The sequence below is a fragment of the Ceratosolen solmsi genome, unplaced genomic scaffold, assembly GCF_000503995.2.
Source record: "Ceratosolen solmsi marchali unplaced genomic scaffold, CerSol_1.0 scaffold47, whole genome shotgun sequence".
NCBI lineage: Eukaryota > Metazoa > Arthropoda > Insecta > Hymenoptera > Agaonidae > Ceratosolen > Ceratosolen solmsi.
In genome coordinates this window covers 4,998,023-5,022,795 of record NW_011948419.1, presented here as the reverse complement: position 1 = coordinate 5,022,795, position 24,773 = coordinate 4,998,023, and the positions used below count along the sequence as shown (strand labels likewise).

The following is a 24,773-nucleotide window of genomic DNA, read 5'->3' as shown; positions in this document are numbered from 1 at the left end:
CTATTACCGCGAAACTTTTGAAATAAAAATGTTCGGTTGATTTTTATTTCTTTTAATAATAAAGTGTAATTTGTAAAATGTTATCATATAATCATAATTATTAAGTATGTTTATAATGAGTAAAAAATAATAATTTTTGAATATAAGAGAAAATTTTGTAGTAAATAATTTTTCTTTAGTTAATAATCAATACATTATAAATTATACATTATATTATATATTCAATTCATTAGTACTTATACATTATATTATATATTCAATACAATATAAATTAGTTTAACTATCCCAAAATAAAGTAAGAGTATACATCAAAGACTTTGATTTTGAGGAGTATTAGTTTATAAGTCCTTATAGATTAAAACAATAACTTGTTTCCTAATGACACAGAATTTACAAATTATTGCTTGCTCTCTTGTTTCTTTAAAAGTCTCTGTAATTTTTTATAGAATTTAATATAACAAATAATGAATAAATGAATTTTTGTATATGTATATTAGTTTTTTTATGTTAAAGTATAAATTAAAAAAAGTCAGTTTTTGTTATAGTGAATTTTAGAAATATGTTTCAATTCATCAAAGCTATTTAGGATTTGTAATATGGGTAAGTATTTATCTTGTAGATTTTTACATAAAGTTTTCATTAACTATTGTCTAGGAATATATATTCTGAAAAAGTAGTTTTAATATTTGTTTTATAAGTAATTGAAGTGTAAATTAGTACAATATATTTTTATTATATTTTATTATATTAAATTTCATTATATTTCTTATTAAGAATATTGTCGACTTTTCAAATATTTTAAGTAATACACATAATATTACTTAAGTAATTTATTAACTATTGTACTATTATTATGTGTAAGTAATAAAATAAAATTTTTATATTAATTTATATCTACTTATTATTTTACTGAAATCGTTATTATATTTCAAATGTTGTAAATTACTTTGTTTATATTCATGAAATGGAGAAAAGTTAATTTCAACAATATTCAAGATAATAGTTAAATATCCAGTCGTATGCCAAAATACATTAAAAAACTATTAAAAGTTATAAATTTATGGGAAAAGCGAAATTAAAGTACAATTGGAATTTTAGATTTTTAGTTTCATTTGCCTATGCGTCCATTTGTGAAATGCATATAAAGGCAACTTTAGGATGAGAAGAGGAAGAAAAGAAAGCGGGTCGAAGTAAGAGATAAAGTCTATAAATATGAAGGTGGCACGGACGACCCATTCCAGTGTTTGTTCAACCAGGAATAACCTCGGCGTGTGTCGCATCAACATGCACGAGACTAGCAGAAGCACTGTCCCAAATAGGAAAATTTCATGACTCTATTTTATATTCAAATGTGTATGTGTATTGAAGTTTGTTTAATGACAACGAGTAACTCATTTTCATTTCTGACATTTAAAGAAGTTATGAATTTTTTCGATATGCTTATGTACTTTTTGAAAGAATAAATAACACGAAAATTATTTTTGGAAATCATCGAAATTTGAAATAAGTAAAATAAACATAATTTACGTAAAATCACAATAACAAACATTTTTGAATAATGAAACATGTAAATTTGAATAACAGAGTTTGTTGTTTTAAATAATTAATTGATGTTGAATATACATTTTACTATTTTAACATAAATGTTTATTACACAAAAAGCAGGTAAAGCAAGCTCACAAAATGTATACTCTTTTCATTAATAAATTAATAATTAGTATTGATACAGTATATAAAATACAATTTTATAATTTAATTAAATATTATTTATAGCACATATAGCTAGGATTTGTTATTATATTTTTTATAAACATTTAGAATTATTTTTAATTACATATTAATAAATTATCTTGATAAAATGACTTAATGAATTATATTTTACATTACTTTTAAAATACAAATTATATATTTTTAACAAATTGTAAAGAAGTTTAACTTGTTTTTATAATTCAAAATTTTTACTATTAATATGTATATTTCTTAAAAAGAAACTAATAATATGCAACTGTTTAAATTTGTAAAATTTAATGTACTGGCTAATAACAATGGCACGCATAAGCGAACTTACAAGGATTGAAGTTTAGAAATATAAAAGTAATAATTTATAATTATAATAATTAAATTATTTTATTAAAAAGTTAAATAATTAATTTTAGACATTATAAATTTTGTTATTACTTTTGAAACTTAAATAATTATTAAACAAATAGCACTATAAATAAGTAAAAAAATGTTGCAATAATAAATATATGTTTTGGAATTTTGTTATTTAATTATTTATATCTAATTAAAATTATAATAATAAATAAATCACACAATAAACATATTTAATATTAAACTTGATCTCTTTATAAGTTACTACAAATTTAAATAGCATTTTCGTAAATCATAAAAGAAATAATTGATTGGATATTTTTTAGTAATTAAAGCATATTTTTAAAAGTCGTTAAACAAAAATGAAACGGCAGAAGATACATAAATACTCACAGTAAATATCGAATATAGTAATTCGCGTTGTTAACGAAGGGATATGGATTTTTATGCTCTGTTAATGTACGCTAGAATACTACAGTGTTAATTTTCTCGACAATTTGACACATTCATCGGCTAATTATGACATTAAATTTGTCTTGCTTTGCTTTTATGTGCAATTATTATAAGATACTACTAGGTATACTTTCATTGATTATTTTTAAAATAAATTTTTTAAATTATAAATAATAAAATATTGTTGTTCATTATTCAAATTTAAAAAGAGATATATAATTTTAAGTAATACATTGCACACTTTAATCAATTTTGAACATTGATAATTAAACTATTATGACTTTTTAAATTACAGATACTTCTTATATGTTATTCGTATTTATAGATGTAATATTTAATGCTGAAATTAAGTTTAATAGTATTCAAAACCGACTGTTTAAAAGATATTCAAGTTTAATTTTATTAAGTTCAAATTTAAATACTATTAACAGTCATTGTAATATGAATAATTAAATGATACATTTTTTATAGATTAAATTAATTATAATCACTAGTAGCTAAAAGTAAATAAGTCTACAAAACCTTTATATCTAACTAAATTGATTTATACATTATTATTTTCAAGCATTTTTAAAAACAAAATTAGTACTTATTTCTATCAAAATCATATCTTAATATAATTCCTCTTAAAGTATTTAGAATGTGTATATATGAACGAATTCGTGAGATAATCTAAACTATTTCGTATAAAAAATGAGGAAGTAAATTGATGTTGAAGTATCTCATGCAATGTTTTGTATGATATTTACAACCATATAATTAGTCTCGCATTATCTCTTCAAAACACATAATCTGAGGATATAAATAAATCTTAACGATAGTCACCTCATCAATCTTCGGTAGGCGCAATGATGTCATCGACATTTGTATTAACATTGTTTTTCAATTAAAAGCCTGAGTTTTAAAATATTTTTAGCATATGCACTTAATTATCAGATTCCTTTATGAAAAGTATTAAAGGAAAGAACAAAAACATGTGCTATTCCTGCGGAAATCCTAAAATTGACAAAATAAAGCATTATCTTATATTTTTACATTTTAAATTTTGCGGAAAATGTGATGATCGAAAAACGTTTATTATATGTAAATACATTTCAATGAACAAATTAATGTAGACATCTATATTTTTTATATAGTTATAATTATTGCAGTAATTTATATTAGTTTACATTCATTATTATACAAATATTTAAAGCGAATAGCGCTTGATAGATAGGATAGTGTTATATAGAAAACAAATTTTATATTTAGATAACTAATATAAATTTGAAAGATATTTATGGCATGATTTATGAAATTACGATATTATTGTAAATATTTAATAACGATAATATATTTTAAAAATCCATAATACGAATACTACATGTATAAAAATTAAGTAATAATTAATTAAACTGAAATTAAAATTATATAAAAAAAACTATTATAAAATTGTTTCTAATTAACATATTTATATTGTACTTATATTCATATCCTAATTAAATCATTAATTAGACGACAATAAAAATGATATAAATAAGAAAAACATTGGTCACTATATGTTCAGCTATAACTAATCCTTCAAGAGCCTATTATTCCACCAAATTCAGATTTATATTTTCTGATATGAAGTGCAAATTAATATAGTTCCTAATTATAATAAACTCATAATATCTACACGCAATTTACAATAATGAGAAAGATTCTCCCAAGAATTAAAGTTGTGCTTCATCCATAAGTGTGTATAAATGCCTATAATAAATATTTTTTAAATATATAATAAAATAGAATATACATTAAAAGAAAGAAATGTATCTAAATTTTTTGTGTACTTGAAGATCAATCAATAAAGCTACTTTGTTATTATATAATAAACATATATTATTTTAATTTGATTCCATAACTTTTCAAATTTAATTAACTATTTGACTTTTACTTCAAATGAAATAAATATTTAAAAATTAATTTTATAACGAAATTTCGAATCAAGTTGATATACTAATCGTTGTAGAAGTATAATAATTATTATTAAATAAAAAAGATAAGTATTTGAAAAATTTTTATAAATATTGTAATAAATAAATATTATAATTAATAAATATTATAATTAATAAATATTATAATTAATAAAAAGGATATTAGTAAAAATATACAACCTAAAATTTTATTCTTCAAGGGTATTTTATAAGTTGTAATCATTTTAAAAATAATATGGAAAGTTTAAAAGAAGATATCCATTAGGAATTGCATCTTATTTACAATTACTCAGTAAATGTTCATATTTGACCAAATACATAAATTTCACTATTTAAAAAAAATAAATAGAAAAATAGATATAAATATGAAGAAGAAAAGAATTATTTTTAATCATAAATGAAATCTTTACACATTTTAACAGGTCTGTTACACATAAAGTTAAAGTATTCGAACGGTCAACCAATATTACCGAGGTATTCTTATCTTAGCGTTATTAATGTATATAATATAAAAATGACAACATGAGCATTCAGGCAGTAAATGATGACTTTGACGCTTGGGCACTATTAGGTTATCCTATCTGAATTTGGCAAAATAAGAATTAACTGTATCGTTATAGAGAGAGATGGTGAAAAAGTGATGGAGGGAAATGTACGTTATACTATACAGAGATAGAAAATATAGAAAGGCGGTCGGATGTGGCGGGGAAGAAACTGGAAAGAGCAAAAGAGTGACAGAAGAGGATCCGCCATGTTAGACACCTGGCAGCAGCCAATGGTAAGAAAGGAGGAGGTTGGAGGGTGAGGTTCGGAGCTCCCCAGATTCTCGAATGCCACACCCTCTATTGTGGACATATCGACCGACGAGTCACTACTGCATAACTGTTGATTAACTTCATCTCTGGTTTTCCTACGGCTTTTAATTCTCATTTATCAGTAGAAAGCTTTATCATCTTACGTTTGAATTACTACAGAAAAATTATGTTGTTAAAATGAAAATTAGGATTCTATCATCAAAATTAGGATCAGTTATATGTGAAATATTTTGTATTTCTATTATATTTTATACTCTTTAGAATTTCTTTTCATTAATAAAAAGATTACTCTTTTTATTTATATAGAAAATATTATATGAATCATTTAGACTTTTATATTTATGAATTATGTAGAAATGTCACATAAAACATTAAAACATAAAACATATATTATTTTTTAAAATACATTTGATAAATTCATATTTAATATAAAATATATTGATGTTTATTTTAGAAATTTAAGAAAATCTCTATCTATTGTTATAAATAACGTTCCTTTTTTAATTTTTTAAATATTAATTTAAAAATTTTATCATTTAAACATTGTTTTGCTTCATTATTAAATTTATATTATGAAAAATTTCCCCTTAATTTATATATATTTTCAAATATTAATTAAAATATTGAATTTCTGATAATACAAAATAAAAATATATTAAAAATTTTAATTAATACGTATGTCAGTAAAAGTAAAGTTAATTGTACATAATATTTGGAAATTATACATGATATTGAAATGAACATTTTATATTAGTAATACTCATATAATTAGGAATTCTAATATTTATTTCAAAATATATAACATAAATACTTACTTTATAACTATCCTTGTATTCTTTTAAATTTTATTAATTACTATTTTTACACGGAATCAGTGATTAAGAATATCAAATAATAATACTGCAGTATATTCTTTTTTCAAGATTATGTATACTTTCAATAACATATATCAATTATCTTTAGAATGTAATTAAAAATTTTAATCGGTATAATTCATAATACCAAAAAGTTGTTAAGAAACAATCATTTTAATATTAAATTTTAATTTTATTAAGGCTTATCAAAAATTTATCAGAAATGAAACTATATATGAATTAATAATATATAAATAATAATACACAAATACTTATAATTACTGTATACATTTAATAATGCGAATGTTGTTCATTAGATGTTTGTTTGTTCATTAGATTGTAAATTAATACCCAACTGATGTTATTTATGAAAATTTATTTAGAAATTATTTAAAATATAAAATTTATTATATATTGTATTCTGTGAATGATTGAGATTTAAATTATATCTTCAATTTAGATATTAAAAAATGTAAATGCAAATTATGTTTAGTTAAATAAGTTTTAAGAAATTTTCAAATAAACATTTATTTGTAAATAATATTATTTTCTATGAAAAAGTGAGATTTAAACATTTTTATCAACAAAAAAGTCATACATAACTATAATGTATATAATATTATTTATTTTAAATTAATAATATATACAAGAGCATAAATAATTTATTTTATAGTATACATTTTCATTATAAAATGTGTTATAATAATAGTTGGTATGCGTGAAAATGAGTAATAGGGTTATATAATAAAATAGAGTCAATGTGAGGTCGAAGGATGAAAGAGAGAGAACGGAAATTGAAAGAGAAATTCCTAATGCATATCACATATGAGGCTGGAAAGCTACTGCCACAGCCCCTCTACAAATCCCTCGAATAATATTTTGTTAACTCATCCCCGCATTCACGAGGCACATGTATCGACGGCAAGAAATTATTTTTCACACTGTGGCAACACATTCGCGCGTCCTTCTTCGATGTGATATTGCACGTACTACATAACCTCGATATATTTGCTCTCTATCACTCCTGAAATTTCATCTACTATCGGTAATTCCTATTTTTTATCATAAAAATAACAACAAATAATATTTAATTATATTTGGCAGCTAAAAAATATTTGAAATTACTTGATACAGTATATAAGGTATATAAACATACATATATTTATATACCATAAGTGGTATATAAAAGAAATTGTAATTATGTTATAATTGTTCCTAAAGTCTTTCAATTAATATTTATTATATTTTTGGTCTAATGATATTAATTTTTTATAAATTATGGTCATTCTTATTAAAATTGCATATTTACAATATCAGTAGAAGAATTAAAAATTTGAAATTGTATAAAATGTAATTTAGTAAAAAAGTTTATTTGAATATACTAATCTAATATTTTAAAGCAACTATTTTTTGTAAAGATTTATATTTATAATAGTTAAAATGATAATAATGCAAATGATTAAAATGTAAATTAAAATTACTATTTTATGTATATAAAAATAATCAATATAATTTTGAAGATATTAAGCAAGGAATTCGATGTTGAACAAATTAATTATCAATTATTAAAATACCTATACATAACAATTGAATTTTTAACTTTTTTAATAAACAACTAAAAAGACAACTAAAAATAAAAAACTACTATTAATAAGTAAAATTGGAGTTTATTAAAAAAATATATATTCATAGAAAAGAATAAGATGTAAGGAAATTAGTCTAAAAAATACCTGTTATTGATTAATTCAATTTGTGAAGAACTTGCATTATAGACGATAAATTAACAAAAAATGTACTGATAACCTACTATCTATTCAAAATTATGTAGGTATAAGAAGGTTTACCGCTTATAATTTATCTATAAAGATTATGTTTTACCACGTTTGCACATACATTTTATTGAAAATATAAAGATGTATTATATGCCATTTGAGTGAGGTAGTTGCAGCCTAAACATTATTTCGGAATGAAATCGAGTATATGATAGAGATGAAATGAGAGAGAGAGAGAGAGAGAGAGAGAGAGAGAGAAAGAAGTAGAAAAAAAAGAATAGTCAGTAATCTTTAAGCTCAGTGGCTGCCATTTAGTTCATCGAATATGTATATAGATAAACAGTACTGTGGTTGATTCACAGAAATAATATATTTAGAGGAACGACTTGAGTATAATTCACCTGTAAATCATATAATGCCTTCAAGAGATTCTTACTGGATGAAATAATAAAATTATAATTAAATAGTTAAATAATATAATTATGATTATTAAGATTAGTTTAATTTCTTTTCAGAATTTTCTAGTAAATTATTTTATTGAGTTGAATATTTTAGCTCTTAGTTAACCGCTTTAAGTATTTAAACCTTATTATTATCAAGTTACTTTAATTAGATTAAATTGAAAAATACTTCCATTGTTAAGTAATTATACTGAAAATTATAAAATATCATGTTTTAACTAACAATCATAAAAAATAATAATATTTTAAAGTCTTTCAAAAGTTGTTTAAAAAAAGCAAGTATTTAAAAATTTACTGTTTCGTTGATTTTAATTTAGTATGTGTAAAATATAAATTAATCGTATACCGTGTTTTATAGTATAGTATTAAAATAGTAATAAATATTTTAACCAAGTTAAATTATTTCATATAAATAATTACAATATGATGAATACGAAAATTATTTTATTATTTAAATATTATTTTTATATATTATTTGTGAGTCATCAAATATTATTAATTATTTAGACATTAGAGCCAAATTTGTTTCATTAATTTATCACTTCAAATACATAAAAATGCATAAAATATATTTGATTATATAATTCAATTAAATATAATAAAGTGAAATAATGATTATGAGAAATTACATTAGGGAATATTATATTTAAATTAGAATGTATTTATATTAATATAATATTTAATTATTTTTCAGACTATTTACAACATCATCAAAACTTTATATGTTTAATAGGAGAATTGATTAGCAATTTTTTTGTAAGTTAATAAAACAACATTAATTAATAACAAAATAAAAAATGTAATTCTTTTTGAAAATTCAAAATTATATTTTAAAACAATATATTTTTATCGTGTGTAGGTATCATATCTGAATTATTAAATATAATTATAAGATTAAAAAATTAAATATATATTCACTCTTATCATAAAATTTAATTTTCTATAAACTGCTTTTATCTACTCGTCAAAATAGAAATTTTTGTTATTTTGGCACGTTTGTTTTGAAAGTTTATCTGAAGCATATTGAAAGAATTCTTACTTAAAAGATTGAATTGAGTTAATACACAACGAAGCAGAGATTTTTATTAAATTGTACACAATCGAAACGATGAAGCTATCTTCGCAAGACCGATTATCTATCAAGAATTCAGTGGTGAGGGCAACTGCTCGATCGTCACACGTAGGTACGGTTGTCTGATCGACAAGTGCGCTCGTCATCTTTGAACTACTACATTGCTCCTTTTTTCTTTTTTTTCTTCTTTCTGTGATCACATTACGCAACGCTCCCGTGATTGAGAAGGAAAAAAATCGACAAAGGAAACTGCCGGTAGAAGAGATTTCTTTTTTCTCATGTAGGCCACACTTCGAAGGTATAGCACAATCCTGATGCGCGCCTGTTTGTGTATCGTGCCTTGAAAAAATATGCTCGTAACTGTTACGCTCATGCTTATCGTCGACAGAATAATATTTTCTTCGGTTTTGTTGTACGTTAACCGATGTTCTCGTGGTAGCAGTTATGAATTTTCTTCAAAAGATTTATCGACCGAGATATGGTTTTCTTGTTTTTTAATAGCTTGATTGATATAGAATTGAAGTTCAAATAAATAAAGCCCATACAAAAATATGTATAAAAGTTACATTTTTCTAAAGACTTATTAAAAATTCTGTAGAAATTCATGGAAATTTAATTACTTATTTTATTTTTTATTAATTTAAAGAGAAAAAAGTTATAATTCCAACGTTAAAAAACAACTATTTTTTATTATATTTGTTATTATATTATATTACATAAATTAACTATTTTTATAAACTGTTTATATTAACATCATTATTTATATGATTCGTAATATAATATTAGAATTGGTTCTTAAATTCATAGAATCCATGTCTAACAAAAATTTACAAATGAGCAGAACCGTATGTCTTTAATGGATAGTATATTCTATTGCTTTATATAAAATATCATATAAAATATATAATATGTTATTTTAAATATGGTTGACTATATAGGATTATTTTTTATTGAATTTGTACAAAATAGCTAATCTTATAATAATAATATTTTTAAATTCCGTTAAAAATTGATAGTTGGTTAAATATTATGAAATTAAAAATTAATCACAAGATTTTTAAATTAATTAATTCTTGTAGAATGTATATTCATATAAAGCAATTGAAATATAACAACAATTATGATAATATCTAGCATCATAAAAATAGTATAGAAATTAATGTTTTAACATATATATGTATATATATATATATTTTTTTTTTTATTATTATTATATTATTTGTTCTCTAATGGCATTTTTATTCTTATTTAAATATTATTATATTATTAATTTTTTTTAATTATTATATTATTACACTTATTAGTGTATCAGTGATTGTAAGCAATTCTAAGGAATAGCAAAATGTGGAAAAGTATTTTAATATTTTAAGATCATCTTTTTAACTTTCTATTTGATATTAGTAAATACTCCTGATTTTACTTTTATTTTAGAATGAATCAAAACGTTCAAGGAAAATAATTTTTTTTTAATTATAATGTTAGTTTCGGATTTTTATTAAAATATTTTATTGTTGATATATTATTATATAACACTTCTTAAGCAATAAAATAAATGTTGCATAAATTTCAAAATATAAATGAAATTGAATTACGGTTAAAAATACATGTACGCACGAGCACATATGCAAATACAGGGACAAGTATTATTTATATTTATATTTATTTAAATATTAATAATATTTTATTAAAGTTTGTGTATTTACATTAGTGATAATTTTATGAGTTTTAATCCAAAAAAGAGGAAGATAAAGAAAGAGATACAAATAGTGGCTCTACGCATTCAATTATAATTTACATTTACAAAGTGTAAAATGATATAAAGAGAAATCTAGGCTTAACCTAGCGAACCAAATAAAAAAAATCATGAAGGATGTATTTACTTATTTAGAGCTTTCAACCGCGTGCCTATTAAACAACACGGTTATATCGAGCATGAAACGGTACAGATAAACACTGGAGTTTGCGTGCCGAGCGAGGATAACTCGCTTGTGACAGGTAAAAGAAACGAGCAGATCTTAAACGCCCTATATCGTGCATCTTCGTCTTTTTTGTCAGCTAATAAAGAGGCTCCGTAGTCAGAATAATGCCTATATCCCAGTTCATTGTATTGTCGTGCGATGTGACAATTGAAAGATGCTCTGCGTAGCCAATGCACTTTGTGTGCTTTTATCGTTCGATAATATAATTTATTTTTCAATTGTATAACAGGAAGATTTCGGGGTTTAGAGCTATTGAGATGGTATCAAAAAACTTTTTTTTCGCCTCATCCTTACTTCGACAGCTACGTACCACTAAAAGTGATGTTCTATTTAAACTCTTTTGTATTTTCTATTATAAATTTTATTCGTGCATTTGTTGGTTTCTTAGCTTAATTACTTTTCTTTCTTTGTGTTGCTAATAATATTAATATTTCACGTTTTCATTTCAAAATTTAGGAATAATGATTCCTTAAACAACTTCTGTTCTTAATTTTAGCATTGATTTAATATATTTTTTAAAGTATAATACATATTATATTAAATGTCAATAATAGCAAAAAATTATACTACATGTATTAATAACAAAATAATCGAAAGATATATATTTATTAATTGGTCGCTATGAAGACACTCTACAGAGTAAACGAAGAATTTTCTTTCAAATACATGCATTTAGTCCTACTTTTTCTATTTAAAATTTATTACCATCTTTTTTTATGTTTTTAATTTTTGACAAAGTATATTAAATATAACAAATTAGTTTGTTAACATTAAACAATTCTTTAAATTCTTAAAATAAACAAAAATATGTTGTTATGAAATATTTAAATCTCTTAATTTATTGAAACATCAAATTTTATTAAGTTCTCTATTAAGTATCAAAGTTAAAAATAAATTCGAAATTCTAATTTCATTTAGTAAGATATGAAATTTCTATTTATCTTCTTAAAATTATATAATGTTGTCTTATCAAAATAAATAAATTATAGCAATTAAATTATTTTATGAACATCATTTCCCAAAAATTTTTCCCAAAAATTCCTATAAATTGACAAATGTTTATATCATTACCTTTAAGTTATATATCAAAAGATAGAATCCTGTGACTGTTACTAACATTAAGGTATCGAGCATGTTTTTTTCAAGTAAAAATGAAAAATATAATTTTTTAACTTACAGTATAAATTAGCAGTCTAAGCAACAACATCAAATATAATTCGCATGTATTTCTGGCGTCAGATCTTGCAATTTATAGCAGCGATATAAGATATTCTATCGTACTTTCCTTTCCATAAAAGTATATGCCCTTGCTTTTCTCAAATATATAGGTGCCGATGTATGCGCTATGCATCAAGAGGGATGACGACAGGAGAAAAATGCGTGCAAAAGTCGTAACTTCCTTTCATCGCCTCATCGTCCCTTTAATACGCATCGTATTGCAAGAGGAATGACGCGGGCGCGTCTCTTGGGGGTTGGGGTCGAAGAAACGCGCCTAATTCGAGCTGTTTACCCAAGCGTTCCCACTTAATTCATACGCGCTCTCTGTTGTTGCAGCTTAGCGAGCCGAAGCAAATTTATTATAAATTCTCCCCCCACTCACCTTCTCTTTAGTTCTGAACCCCGTCCCACAAATATGGTGCCTCAACATCATAAGCATTTACTTGAGGAAATCTTATCAAACTCGAAAACTTTCAAAATGCAAAACAGTAGCCTTTTGGAGTAAAATTTATAAACCTACTTCTGAAACTATGATCAATATCAAGTAGTGTAGTAGGGGGTGCTGAAAATCAGCGCAAAGGCTAGACATTTACGTGACTCATAAATCATCCGGAAGTTGTCAGTCTTCGGTTTATATTAAGAATTTCTGGAATCTCGGGGAACCTGTTTAAGATATACGGATATGTAGTGTTGGGATAAAATGATGCTTTATATTATTTGGGGATTGTATTTATATTTTTTATATTAAAAAAAGTATTTTACTCATATGATAAGTTATTGTAAAAGTGAAAGTTTTTTGAGAAATCAAAATGTACGTAAAACAATAGAAAATATTGAAGTTATAAATTAGTAAGAAATGTTGAAAAAAAATGTTATTTTATCCAAGTACAGAGATATACATAACATTTTTAATTTTATTATTGAAATATATACATATAATTTATTATGAATTATCATTTAAATAAATATTTTAAAATATATAAAATTTGAATTAATATAAAAAATTATGTAATAAGATATCTCTTCATTACAAAAAAAAGTAATATACAAAATTAATATGAACTATAATATTATAGAATATCTTGTAATAAATAAAATACATATAAAATATAAAATAATATAAAAATGTTATTAACAGTATTTTTCTTGTTTATGTAGTTGCTTATTATAATTTGAAATTTATTTTTTATTATTTAATATAATTAATTATGATTTAGATTTATTACATTTTAAACTCTATTGTAGATGAAGAAAATTAATATCACCAATAAAATATTTATTATGCTATCCATTTAAGAATTAATTGAAATAAGAAAGCATTGGTTTATATATAATTTTCTTAAAATTATAAAATTCATACTATAGATCTTAAAAAAAAAATTTTAAATGTCAATTCATTGTAATATTCATTGTATTCATGTTAAAACTAAAGCTTGTGAGATTTGTGAATTTTACCCACGAGATCAGAGTAAGTTCAAACACGTTATTCACGATGTAGGTTCGTTAAGCCATAGAACGAGTCACGACAATTCCATAAAGGAATGTTTATGCACGCCATTCGTGCCTGACATTTCCTGGCGCACTTTCGCCCTCCGACAGTTGGTATCAGAGAAGAAAGACAGGCGAAAAAAGAAGGAAGAGCAGAGAATAAGTTTTAGAGCCGACGTCCGTTCTCAAAAGTGCATCAGAGAGATTCGCGAAGCTGCGCGTCATTATTCCTCGATTCCTGGCGCTGTGTTTACTCCCGCACCTAAGACAACATTCAGCACACCCCTTAACGGGATACTGGACCTACTTGTCTTGGACTTTTGGAGCGATTTTCCCTTCTCACAGCTACTTCGCGCAGGTGCTTCAGTAAGACCTAATCGCTGAGTCGCCGAAGTGGTCTTTCGATGATGCAGAAGCACGAGCAACGCGCTTTTCCATCGCGTTTTATAATAATACGAGATGTTTTGTTCGAATGTCGAGTACTCGGTAAGACTGACAAAGCTTATGACAGCGCTTGCCTGTGATTTTTAGGGATTAGGTTACAAGAGAGGTATTGACATTTTTCAATCGAACATGACATTTCCTACGGGTGTGGATTTTTCAATAATTATAACTAACGTTCAAAAGTGTTGTAAGTTATTTATTCGACATATTGAATAAAATCATTTATTTCAATTAAAAATGTTAAAATACCGCTTAATTAATATAACATCTCAATCGGTACTACGAAATCGGATATCTTATTTTTAAATAAATTTTTTAATAATGTAATTAAATAGTCTTTTATTATATCTGATTCATTTAGCTGAAAATATCTTCATAGATATACTTACTAATAGATAGAGTAAAAAAATCAATCCACTAAGCTCTGCTATAGTTAATCATTATCTATAAATATAATTATTAAAACTTTTTATTTCGTTATAAAATAATATAGACAATAAAAAAAAGTAATTTCAAAGAGTAATAAAGGATGTTGTATTATACGAAATTACTAACTAGACATAGACTAGAATAAGAAAAACGAAAAATATTGAGTTTCACATAAGAAGACATGGAACGTCTTACGAGAATGAAGCGTAAGACAAGACGTAACCTACCGCCGCGACGTATTTCGTGGAACTTCTCCACCACACACATGTTGTATGTTTAGTACTTCTTTTCTCCCCATGTGTAAATGAAAAGGAGAAGAAAAGTCGATGGGAAAAAAGGAATTTTCAAAATGTCTATTGTGAAATAATTTATTTTCGAATATTAACTATATATATATATATATATGTATTTATATTTATGTATGTGTATGATATGAATGTGTAAGTATGCATGTATTACTCTATATATATATATATATATACATATAAGCGCGCGCGCGCGCGTGTGTGTATTGTGTTTTACGTTTGTATGAATGTTCATTTGTATTAATAAAATATAGTATTTTTCGTTTTATTTTTCATAAACAATATAAATCGATATATATGATCCTCACTGTATTGATTCTTGACATAACTTCATTTAAATATTCAAACATGAGTCAGGATATGCAAATTTGAAAATATTATTTGAAAATATTAATGTAATCATGAAACATTATCATGTATACAGAAAATCAAAAATACTTTTTGTCACCTTTATTAAAAACTTTATACAAATAGTAATCCAATGCACTATCTACGAGCTAAAACTACCTTTTTCCTCTTTCGTGATATAAACAAAAATCGATAGAGAGATCGTTATAAAAAAGACGAGCGTTAAAATGAGATGGACTAAAAGCAATGGTGCACTCAATGTGTAAATCGGTTTAACTCATTCTCGCTGATTTGGCCTCAACCGCGTATCTGTGCTTCCCCGTAAAATAACAACAGCCTCGTTTCCATGCAGACATTGAGTGTTTTTGAGAGAGCTCTGAGCACAAACCTACCATACACATATAGCAATGTTCGATGTCAATTCGCCGAAATCTCATTAAAAATACTTCCCATATGCTCATTTGCATTCATTTTCGCCGAAATCTCATTAAAAATACTTCCCATATGCTCATTTGCAATTTTTGCGAATGTACCTTCTAGTTAATCATTTCTATACGCAGTTTATTGTAAAACATATTTTTTACAATTAAACATAAATCTTATGTTGTATTTTATTGATTAAGAATCTCATTTCGATACAGTCTATTTTTACTACTGATTCTTTTTCATTTTGTATTCTTTTTATTTATTTATTTATTTATTCTATATCTCATTCATTTCATACACTATTCATTTTCATTTTGATTTACAAATAAATATTATATATTTTAAATATTCATTCTTTATTTGCTGAAAATGCACTATACAGAATTTATTTATAAAAGTAAATGAGTTATTGTTTCGATTTATTGAGGTATAATTTGAATAATTGAATCTTACAATGTATTAATACTTTGTTGCAATTAGTTTATACTAACAAAAATAAAAATATATAAACTTACTATTTTGTAAATTAAATATTATAAATAATTTAAAAAATAATCAATAATAGACATTTAAATATAAAATTAATATTCCAAATTTAGAGTAAAATAATAACTTTTTCAAGTAAGTTTCATATCAGATAGTATAAAATTCTGAACTAAAAAATAAAAGAAATATAAAATAAATAGTAAATTTTAAATATTCATAACAATAAAATATAACTTATTGATAACACTATTAGAATATATACTATTAACATGTATTCAGAAATTACGAGTTTATTCAAAAAGAGTGGCATAATAAGACATGTAACATAGATATATAAGACTATTACATCAATTTAAACCTGATTATCGTAGTGGCCCAAATTGAAAAACGATTATGTACCAAACGACCTAATTATACGTGCAAGAGATGGTTCGAGGTGTACGCACTGATGTATTAAAACCAAAGTAAACAAAGAATAGCACCAAGGGCAACCGAACGAGAAAGAGAAAGGAATAGAACAAGAGAGAGAGAATCTGCAGGGAGAAGGAACGTGCGCGTACTGTTTGTTCAGCCGCAACTTCTCCAAATCTTTTGTGATGTGCTTGGACTGTTCTGCCGAGGGTTGTAGTCCCGCTATGGCGATAAGTAGATACGCCCGGCTAACGCTGAGAATAGACTAAGATCCACCGCGAAAAGGCTACTGAGAATCTTTCTTGTAAATAATTCGGCTTTTAGCTTTTCTCTAGCCTCCGTCTTTTTCTTTTCTTTCCACAATTTCCTTTCTTTTTAAAGGAATTGAACTTTTATAGATCTTCATTCTACCTCAAAACTGGCTATATAATAAAGCTTTCTATCCTAATTTCCTGCATTTCGCTTTAATAATTTAATTATTATGATCTTTTTACAATAAAAATAATAGTTTTATAATTGTCATATTGATATAATTAAATTAACACAGGAAAAATTATTTTTCAGAAACTACATTATTTATCGAAGTATAAACAATATATTTAATACTATATTTTCAATCGTTTATAACTACAGAAATATTGTGTAACCTATAAAATTGTGTAACCTATAACTTATTCTTTAAAGTTCATTAATAGTTAAAAGACAAAACTATTCGTAAATATTTCTAAATAAATCTGTAAATATTTTTAATTATATCAATATGTAATAAAAATTGTCAACTATTTTTATAGAAATTAACAAAATAATGCTAATTATTTAATAATCTAATTATTAAATAATATGCTTTATATTTTAATAACTTTTTGGTTTTTCTTTTTTTCTTCAAATTTTTAATATTTAAATTGATTTAAACATGATATAAGTTATTAATTCTTGAAAAGATAAAAGAAAAGAAAATTTTATTAATATCCGAATTCACTGCAAATGGATTATGATACATTTTTATATACTCATACATACAATTTGTATGAGTATAATAAATTATAGTATAATAAATTTGAATTCTTGTAAATTATGAGTTTTTCTACAAAAACTGCATTTTTATTCGCTGATATACAAGTTCATTAGTAAAATTTTATTAGTAAAATATTTTTTAGTAGTATTTCATTAGTAAAACTTCCGAAGTAAGATCTATGAAAATGAATTACACGTTATTTATTTTATATTATTGTAAGACTCATTTTACAATTTAATATAAATTTATAGAATTGCAATGATTTGTATTATTTTTCAATTTTGAAACTTGTTATAATCTCAATATATATAATTGTCGTTGACTTAAACATTTTGTTGAAATACCCAATTGATTCAATTTGTAAAAATATAATATATTTAAACAATCCATAAATGCTTTTAACTTTTATAAACTTAATTTTAAAATGGTTAATTACTTTACGTAAGCTAAAATTATATTCTAAATATGTAAGAATTATAGCATTTTTATTTCGAAATCGTAATAATTTTTTATACTAATTTTAAATATTTTTTCATAATATAAATATTTTGATGTATTTTACTCAAGGTTTTTATCTTCAAACACTTCATTTTAAGTAAATTTTCATCCATTCCGAATGAATCATAAAATTTAAATCGCTCGGTATAAATATACGTTTGATTTACTTAAAGTAAATTTCTATTCTGTATAAAACCATTTTGATATATAACAAATAATTTCTCTATCAATAGAGTAAATTAAATATGAAATACTTTATTCTTAAAATATGAAACGTTAAAAGGGTTTAATTTTTTTAGTTTTGGAAATGTCATATTTTAAATTTGCAGCAAATTAAATAATTATTTGAATATAATTAAAAAAATGGAACTTTTATATTTATATTTTTTATAAACGTGCGTCGGAAGTAAATATACTGTAAATTTAGATACTGTAAATAATTTTTTGCAATTAAATGTTTCTAATAGGATAAGGTTTTCACCTGTATTTAAAAAATAATTTATTTGTCTATATAAAATGAACTTTTGACATCTTAAACTGTAGAAATTCATTATTCGAAATTCAAAACTTAGTAAAAATTATAAATTTTTCATTATTATTATATAACTTTCAAACATTCCTATATTTAATCAAAATTATATATATATTTATGTATTGTAATAAAATATAATTTTATATAAGTAATTCGCATTTTAATAGAAATTTTCAATTCTATTTATCTAGTAAAATAAGAGGTACTTACTTTTTCATTTCTAACATAGCTAATCAGTGTAACTAAAAATGTAAGTATGTGTTTTTATAGAAAATTTTAAATACTAATTACAAAGCAACACAATGAGACTTAGCGGTCTATTCTTTTAAAAACTTATATATGCACATTTTAGCACAAATAGAAAAAATTAGGCGTAATGAACAACTAATATAGCTAAATATATATAAGCTTATTGCATGTACACTAATAATCAAAGATGATTATTGCTTGATTTTAAAATTTGGAATTTATTTAATTGCAACAACTATTTAAAGTAATAGATATATTGATTGAACATAGGAGAAGAACAATTGTCTGAATAGACTAGAGTTGGAAACTCATCTGATACTAATATAAAATCAGTTAAAATATGAATTAATTTTGTTTACATTCCTACTATAAGAATATGTCTACATTGTTTCCAAATTTATCTAAATCTAGTCTTATATAATGTAGCAAATTTTCAAATATTCAGTACCAATTAAAAAATATATATAAGTTATCACAAATAGTTATCGGAATAATAACTATTTATCTTTATTATAATAATTGAAGGAATATTTTATATAATTCATGCTAAGTGAAGTTTATTTAAAATTTTTTATTACTGATGTAGACATCGGCTTTTCGAAGTTATGATATTTGTATTGATAGTAAAATATTATTGCTTATATAAAAATTATATACAAAAATTATATGATTTGACAAATATAAAATAGAAAATTATTCTTAAAATCAAAAGTAATATATATATATATATATATATATATATATATATATATATATTATATATCTATTTATTTATTTATTTATTTATTTATCCAGGAGAATATCTTAAATGATGAGACATTGACTTACTTAGTGTTTCATTCTTTAGTATCATTATTTGTTTTCTCTCGAGTACTTGAACCGAATAATACAACTAATTTCAAATGTTTGCTTAGCAAGCATTTAAAGTTTGTCTTGGCTGTAACTGGGTGTCTTTTAGATAGAGGATCTGTGTTCCGATCAAAGGAAACATAGCGTATTATATACACCAATGAACAATTCGGAGCCAAGGTAATAAGGTGTCAACAACGATATAATGCTTTTTATACTGCCTCGGATCCACGTTTAGTTGAGTATATTCGAGAACAGTCAATATTATTTGTGGAAATCTAGCTTTGAATTTATTAAAAAATTGCATACCATAATAGTATCCATTAAATAATTATTATTTACTCTTACAGTTAAAAAGGAAATTTATCTGCAAATATCTGCAACAATTCTCTACATATTTTGACAAATACTGTGTATTTGTTGTTTGTTCTGATTTATGATTCATTTGTATGTTTGTTCTGATACATACAATGTAAAATAATTATATAAATATACTTTCAGTAATAATTTACAATTTCTATTCACAAATTTAAAATTAAAACTATTATTATAAAAAATATATAGAACTGTATTTTTAAAAAATATTGAAACTCTCATTAGATATTTTATTAAAATTCTCAGTTCAATTTAATAGTAAATTATTTTCTTTTTTAATATATATTAAAATTCATAATATTAAAAATTGAAATAAACTTAGAATACATTATAATAGGTAATTAAATTATATCCATATATTTTTTAATGGTTGTAGAAAATTAAACTAAATTAAAAAGTGCAAATAATCAATTCTTTGTTATATATGTACTGCAACGTTTATATTTAAATTCTTAAATGAAAAAATATTTTATATATACAAAGAAGTAGAAATTACAAAATTTATATTTTGACATTTTACGTAATCTATTCTAAAATGTACAATGCATTTTTTAAAAATAATTCGATTAGAAATGACTATGGCATTATACAATGTATTTTTTCATTTCACAAAATACTTTTTAAAAAAGTACACTTAAAAATAGTACAATTTTACATTTTTATTTAAAAAATATAGAGAAAATAGCCTTAAATGAATTAAATGTTAATAAATAAATTGTATTGAAAACCATAGCGTTGTGGTTTTTAAATTTTAGAGAATTTGAAAATATAATTAAAATATGTATGACTGAATTAAATTGTAAAGCAATGCATTACCATTCAATCAAATTTTTATTTAATACTAGGATATAAAATCAAAGCATAATTAAAAAATGTATAGAATATTAATGAATTTATTTATATATATATTATTACTTCTCTCTCTCTCTCTCTCTCTCTATATATATATATATTATTACGTCACATAAATACATATAATTAATATTCATGATAATAAAAATGAAGATCCCATAAAACCAAATTATTATCTCAATAACAATATTTTTAAAATTATACTAATTATTTATCCAAAATGTAATATATTAAATAGTTAAAAATTAAAACAATTATTTATTTTTTTGGATAACCAAATTTTTTCATTTCGTCAAATAAAACAAGCAGGGAATCCATAGTTTCTTGGCAATTTGGAATTATCTGCTCTGGCGGCATTAGATATCCATATTCGCCCGTATCACGCAATAGATAACTATAAGACAATTGGACTTTTAATTCACCCTTCATCCAATCCATAGATGATCCAGGAAGAACAGCTTGAAAATAAAAAGTTTTAAAATGATTATTTAATTATTTTATTGAAAATATATTTTTAATAATCGAATTCAATGTAATATTATAATATTGCTTTTATATATATAATAATTTAATTTCAAATAAATAATATAAAAAAATTATAATTAATTGTTAAAATTTTAAAATATATTTTATATTTTATAAATTTAATATAAATATAACAAAAATTAACCATAATACATTAAAACGTTATTACATCAAAATTATGATATATAATAAATTATAATAAATAAATCTAAAAATTTTTTTCGTAATTATATATATATATATATATTTATAATGTAATTTATAGATCGTATGTATTATAAATATAATATATATGTGTTATATATACGTTATATAAATTAAATGGTTTTACACATATTAGATGAAGGTAAACAATAGTTTAATTTCCATATTAGATAGGTAAGTTTTTTTTCACTTACTAAAGGCTTCAGCGAAGTTTCCAACAATGAATTTGGTACCGTATCTTTTAGAAATGGCATTAGCAGCTTTCTGTCCAATCGAAATCTATAAAATAACTTATGTTAGATACTTATTAACCAACATCAATTCTTAATTTTTAATAAATAAATAAGAAAGCTTTTACAGCATCTTCATAGTTATCCATGCGCTCAGATGAATATCCATATGGAATCACAAGACGTTGACCAAGATTATGAAAAGTTATATAGCAAAATATTTTTGATGAAATGGATTTGATGTACTCAGAAAATGTTATCGCTTCAATTTCGGTAAAGGCTTTGGTTCCTCCATAAAATGTATAGCATTCACAATTTGGTATTGTACATGCTTTCAAAGACAAAAGGAAAATAAATTTAGAAAAATCTATCATTTTGTGACTCGATATATAATTATTTTAAAATGTTCCTGTTTCTAAGTGAAAGTCATATATATTTATTTAAAATATTTACTTCAACTATAAAGGTAGCAAACATATAATCAAAATCGTATAAATTTTCATAAAAACAGTGATATTTTTAAAATCATTTTGGTTGAATATAAAATAATAATAAATTCAATAAAAAAGCATATTTATCTTTAATTATACAAAGATTAAATTCATAAAAATTTTAATAAATTAATTTGATTTATTCATAATAATTAACGTAAATCCTCTTTAATGGTAAAAATTTAATACAATTTATATAATAATATTAAAAGAAAGAAATTAAATCTGTTAAAGTAAGAAATAAATAATTTTACTTTATAAATTATAAATTACAAATACACAATCATTTCTTTTGCCAAAATCATATTAAGTGATGTTCAAATTTTACATACGACTTAAGATAATAATTTATTCAGTTGAATTAATTAATTAATTAAATAATTAATTAATCTTAACGGACTATTCGAAATTTGATGCTGAATAATGTAATGTAATAAAATATTTCTAATAATATTTAAACTACTTTGTTATATGAATAATTTTAAAGTAATATGAAATTTAAATTAAAAAATAATTAATACTGTTTTAACTTACGGGCCCATTTATAACCCCAGTTTCGATTGAGATCAACACCAATGCATTTACTTTTACCTTGTGAAACAGTTTTACGCCAAAGCCGATCCTATACAAAAATTATAAAAATTGCATTAGAATTCAAAGAACATAAAACCATTATCACACAATGTATTTTGAAATTATAATTTATTTTTTATTGTTAAGTTAATCATTAAAAAATTTTTAATTGATTTTATAAATTAATGAAAATTAACTTACCGTTGTATGAGAATATACATAACCATCAGCATTTAGAGATGGAAAGATATACCAATCAAAAGTTTCAGCTAATTTACGAATTTCTGTGTCTTTACTATTCAAAAATTCGTTGATTATATAAGTTGTGGTGGCTGGTGATAGCCATTCATTGGGATGCATACCGCTCTCTAGTACAACGCCAGGATTATTTTTTTTAAATGATATTTTGATACCTTTAATTTGTCTACCCTCGTATGTACGTCCGGCAATAATGATTTCAGCTTTTCCTGGATACTTTTTCGAAAGATTATCAAGCCAATTATTAATTTCATCTAATGTGTGATAACGTGTCCAGTCGAATTTATTTTTGTCTCCCACTTTTTTGGATTGACTATCAATTACAGCTTGCACATCATTCATTGTAATTTTATATTTAATGTTAGATGCCTTCATTACTGTCTCGATTTCTTGTACTTTATTAGGTGGAACTAATAATGACATTGGATGAACAACATTCCAAGGCAAATACTTTAATTTAAAACATAAAGTTATTATTAAATTCTTTTCTTAATCATCTATGAAATCTAACGAAAACCGAACTGTCTTTGTAATTTTACTGTAGGTAGTATGAATATAAATATAATTTATAAATAATTGAAATTTTTCCCTATTCTGTTTTGATTGTTATTTTCTAACTAATTCATAAATAATATATGATACTAATTAATTATTGAATATTATAAATCAATATTAAAATTAATATTTTTATGTGCTTACCTGACTATCTGAGTAAATTAATTTTAAAATCACAGCTTTATGTTCATTTGTTGATGTCTCAAATGTATAAACTTTGTAATTTTTATAAGAAACTTTTTGAGCGTTTAGACTGCTTATAATAATTGTTGCTATCAAAAAATAGACTCCTTGTTGAAACATCTTAACTCTTGAAATTTATATTTGATTATTTATTCATAAACAATTAATAAAATTATATATAAATATATATATATTTCGATGAAAAATATTTTTGAATAAAAATTAAAATTAGCTATAAATTAAAGTGCTGTAATTTTGTAGATGATAAACGTGCCAATTATAATTCTCTGTATGATGTTTAAAATGAATATTTAAATTATTATAAAAGCGCTAAGAAACATTTTTAAATTACAGATATTTTGTATTTACTATTT

The 24,773-nt window shown here is 23.2% G+C and overlaps 1 protein-coding gene across 1 annotated transcript; it reads right to left on the bottom strand.

Moving 5' to 3' along the window:
* Nucleotides 1-13,278: 13,278 nt before the first annotated feature.
* On the bottom strand, nucleotides 13,279-24,519 carry LOC105360805 (zinc carboxypeptidase-like). Its single transcript, XM_011497806.1, has 7 exons — nucleotides 24,361-24,519; nucleotides 23,605-24,111; nucleotides 23,365-23,452; nucleotides 22,468-22,670; nucleotides 22,304-22,388; nucleotides 21,643-21,838; nucleotides 13,279-13,336 (listed from the first exon to the last, which is right to left on the bottom strand). Exons 1-7 carry the CDS (start codon nucleotides 24,517-24,519, stop codon nucleotides 13,279-13,281), a joined length of 1,296 nt encoding a protein of 431 aa, XP_011496108.1.
* Nucleotides 24,520-24,773: the final 254 nt, after the last annotated feature.

Excerpts from the sequence above, each read along its gene's own strand:
- LOC105360805 (XM_011497806.1), bottom strand. The coding sequence starts at position 24,519 with ATGTTTCAACAAGGAGTCTATTTTTTGATAGCAACAATTATTATAAGC. Across the intron at positions 24,112-24,360 it reads TAATTTACTCAGATAGTCAG|TATTTGCCTTGGAATGTTGT; the intron begins GTAAGCACATAA and ends TTTAAATTAAAG. Across the intron at positions 22,671-23,364 it reads CTGGGGTTATAAATGGGCCC|CATGTACAATACCAAATTGT; the intron begins GTAAGTTAAAAC and ends TGTCTTTGAAAG.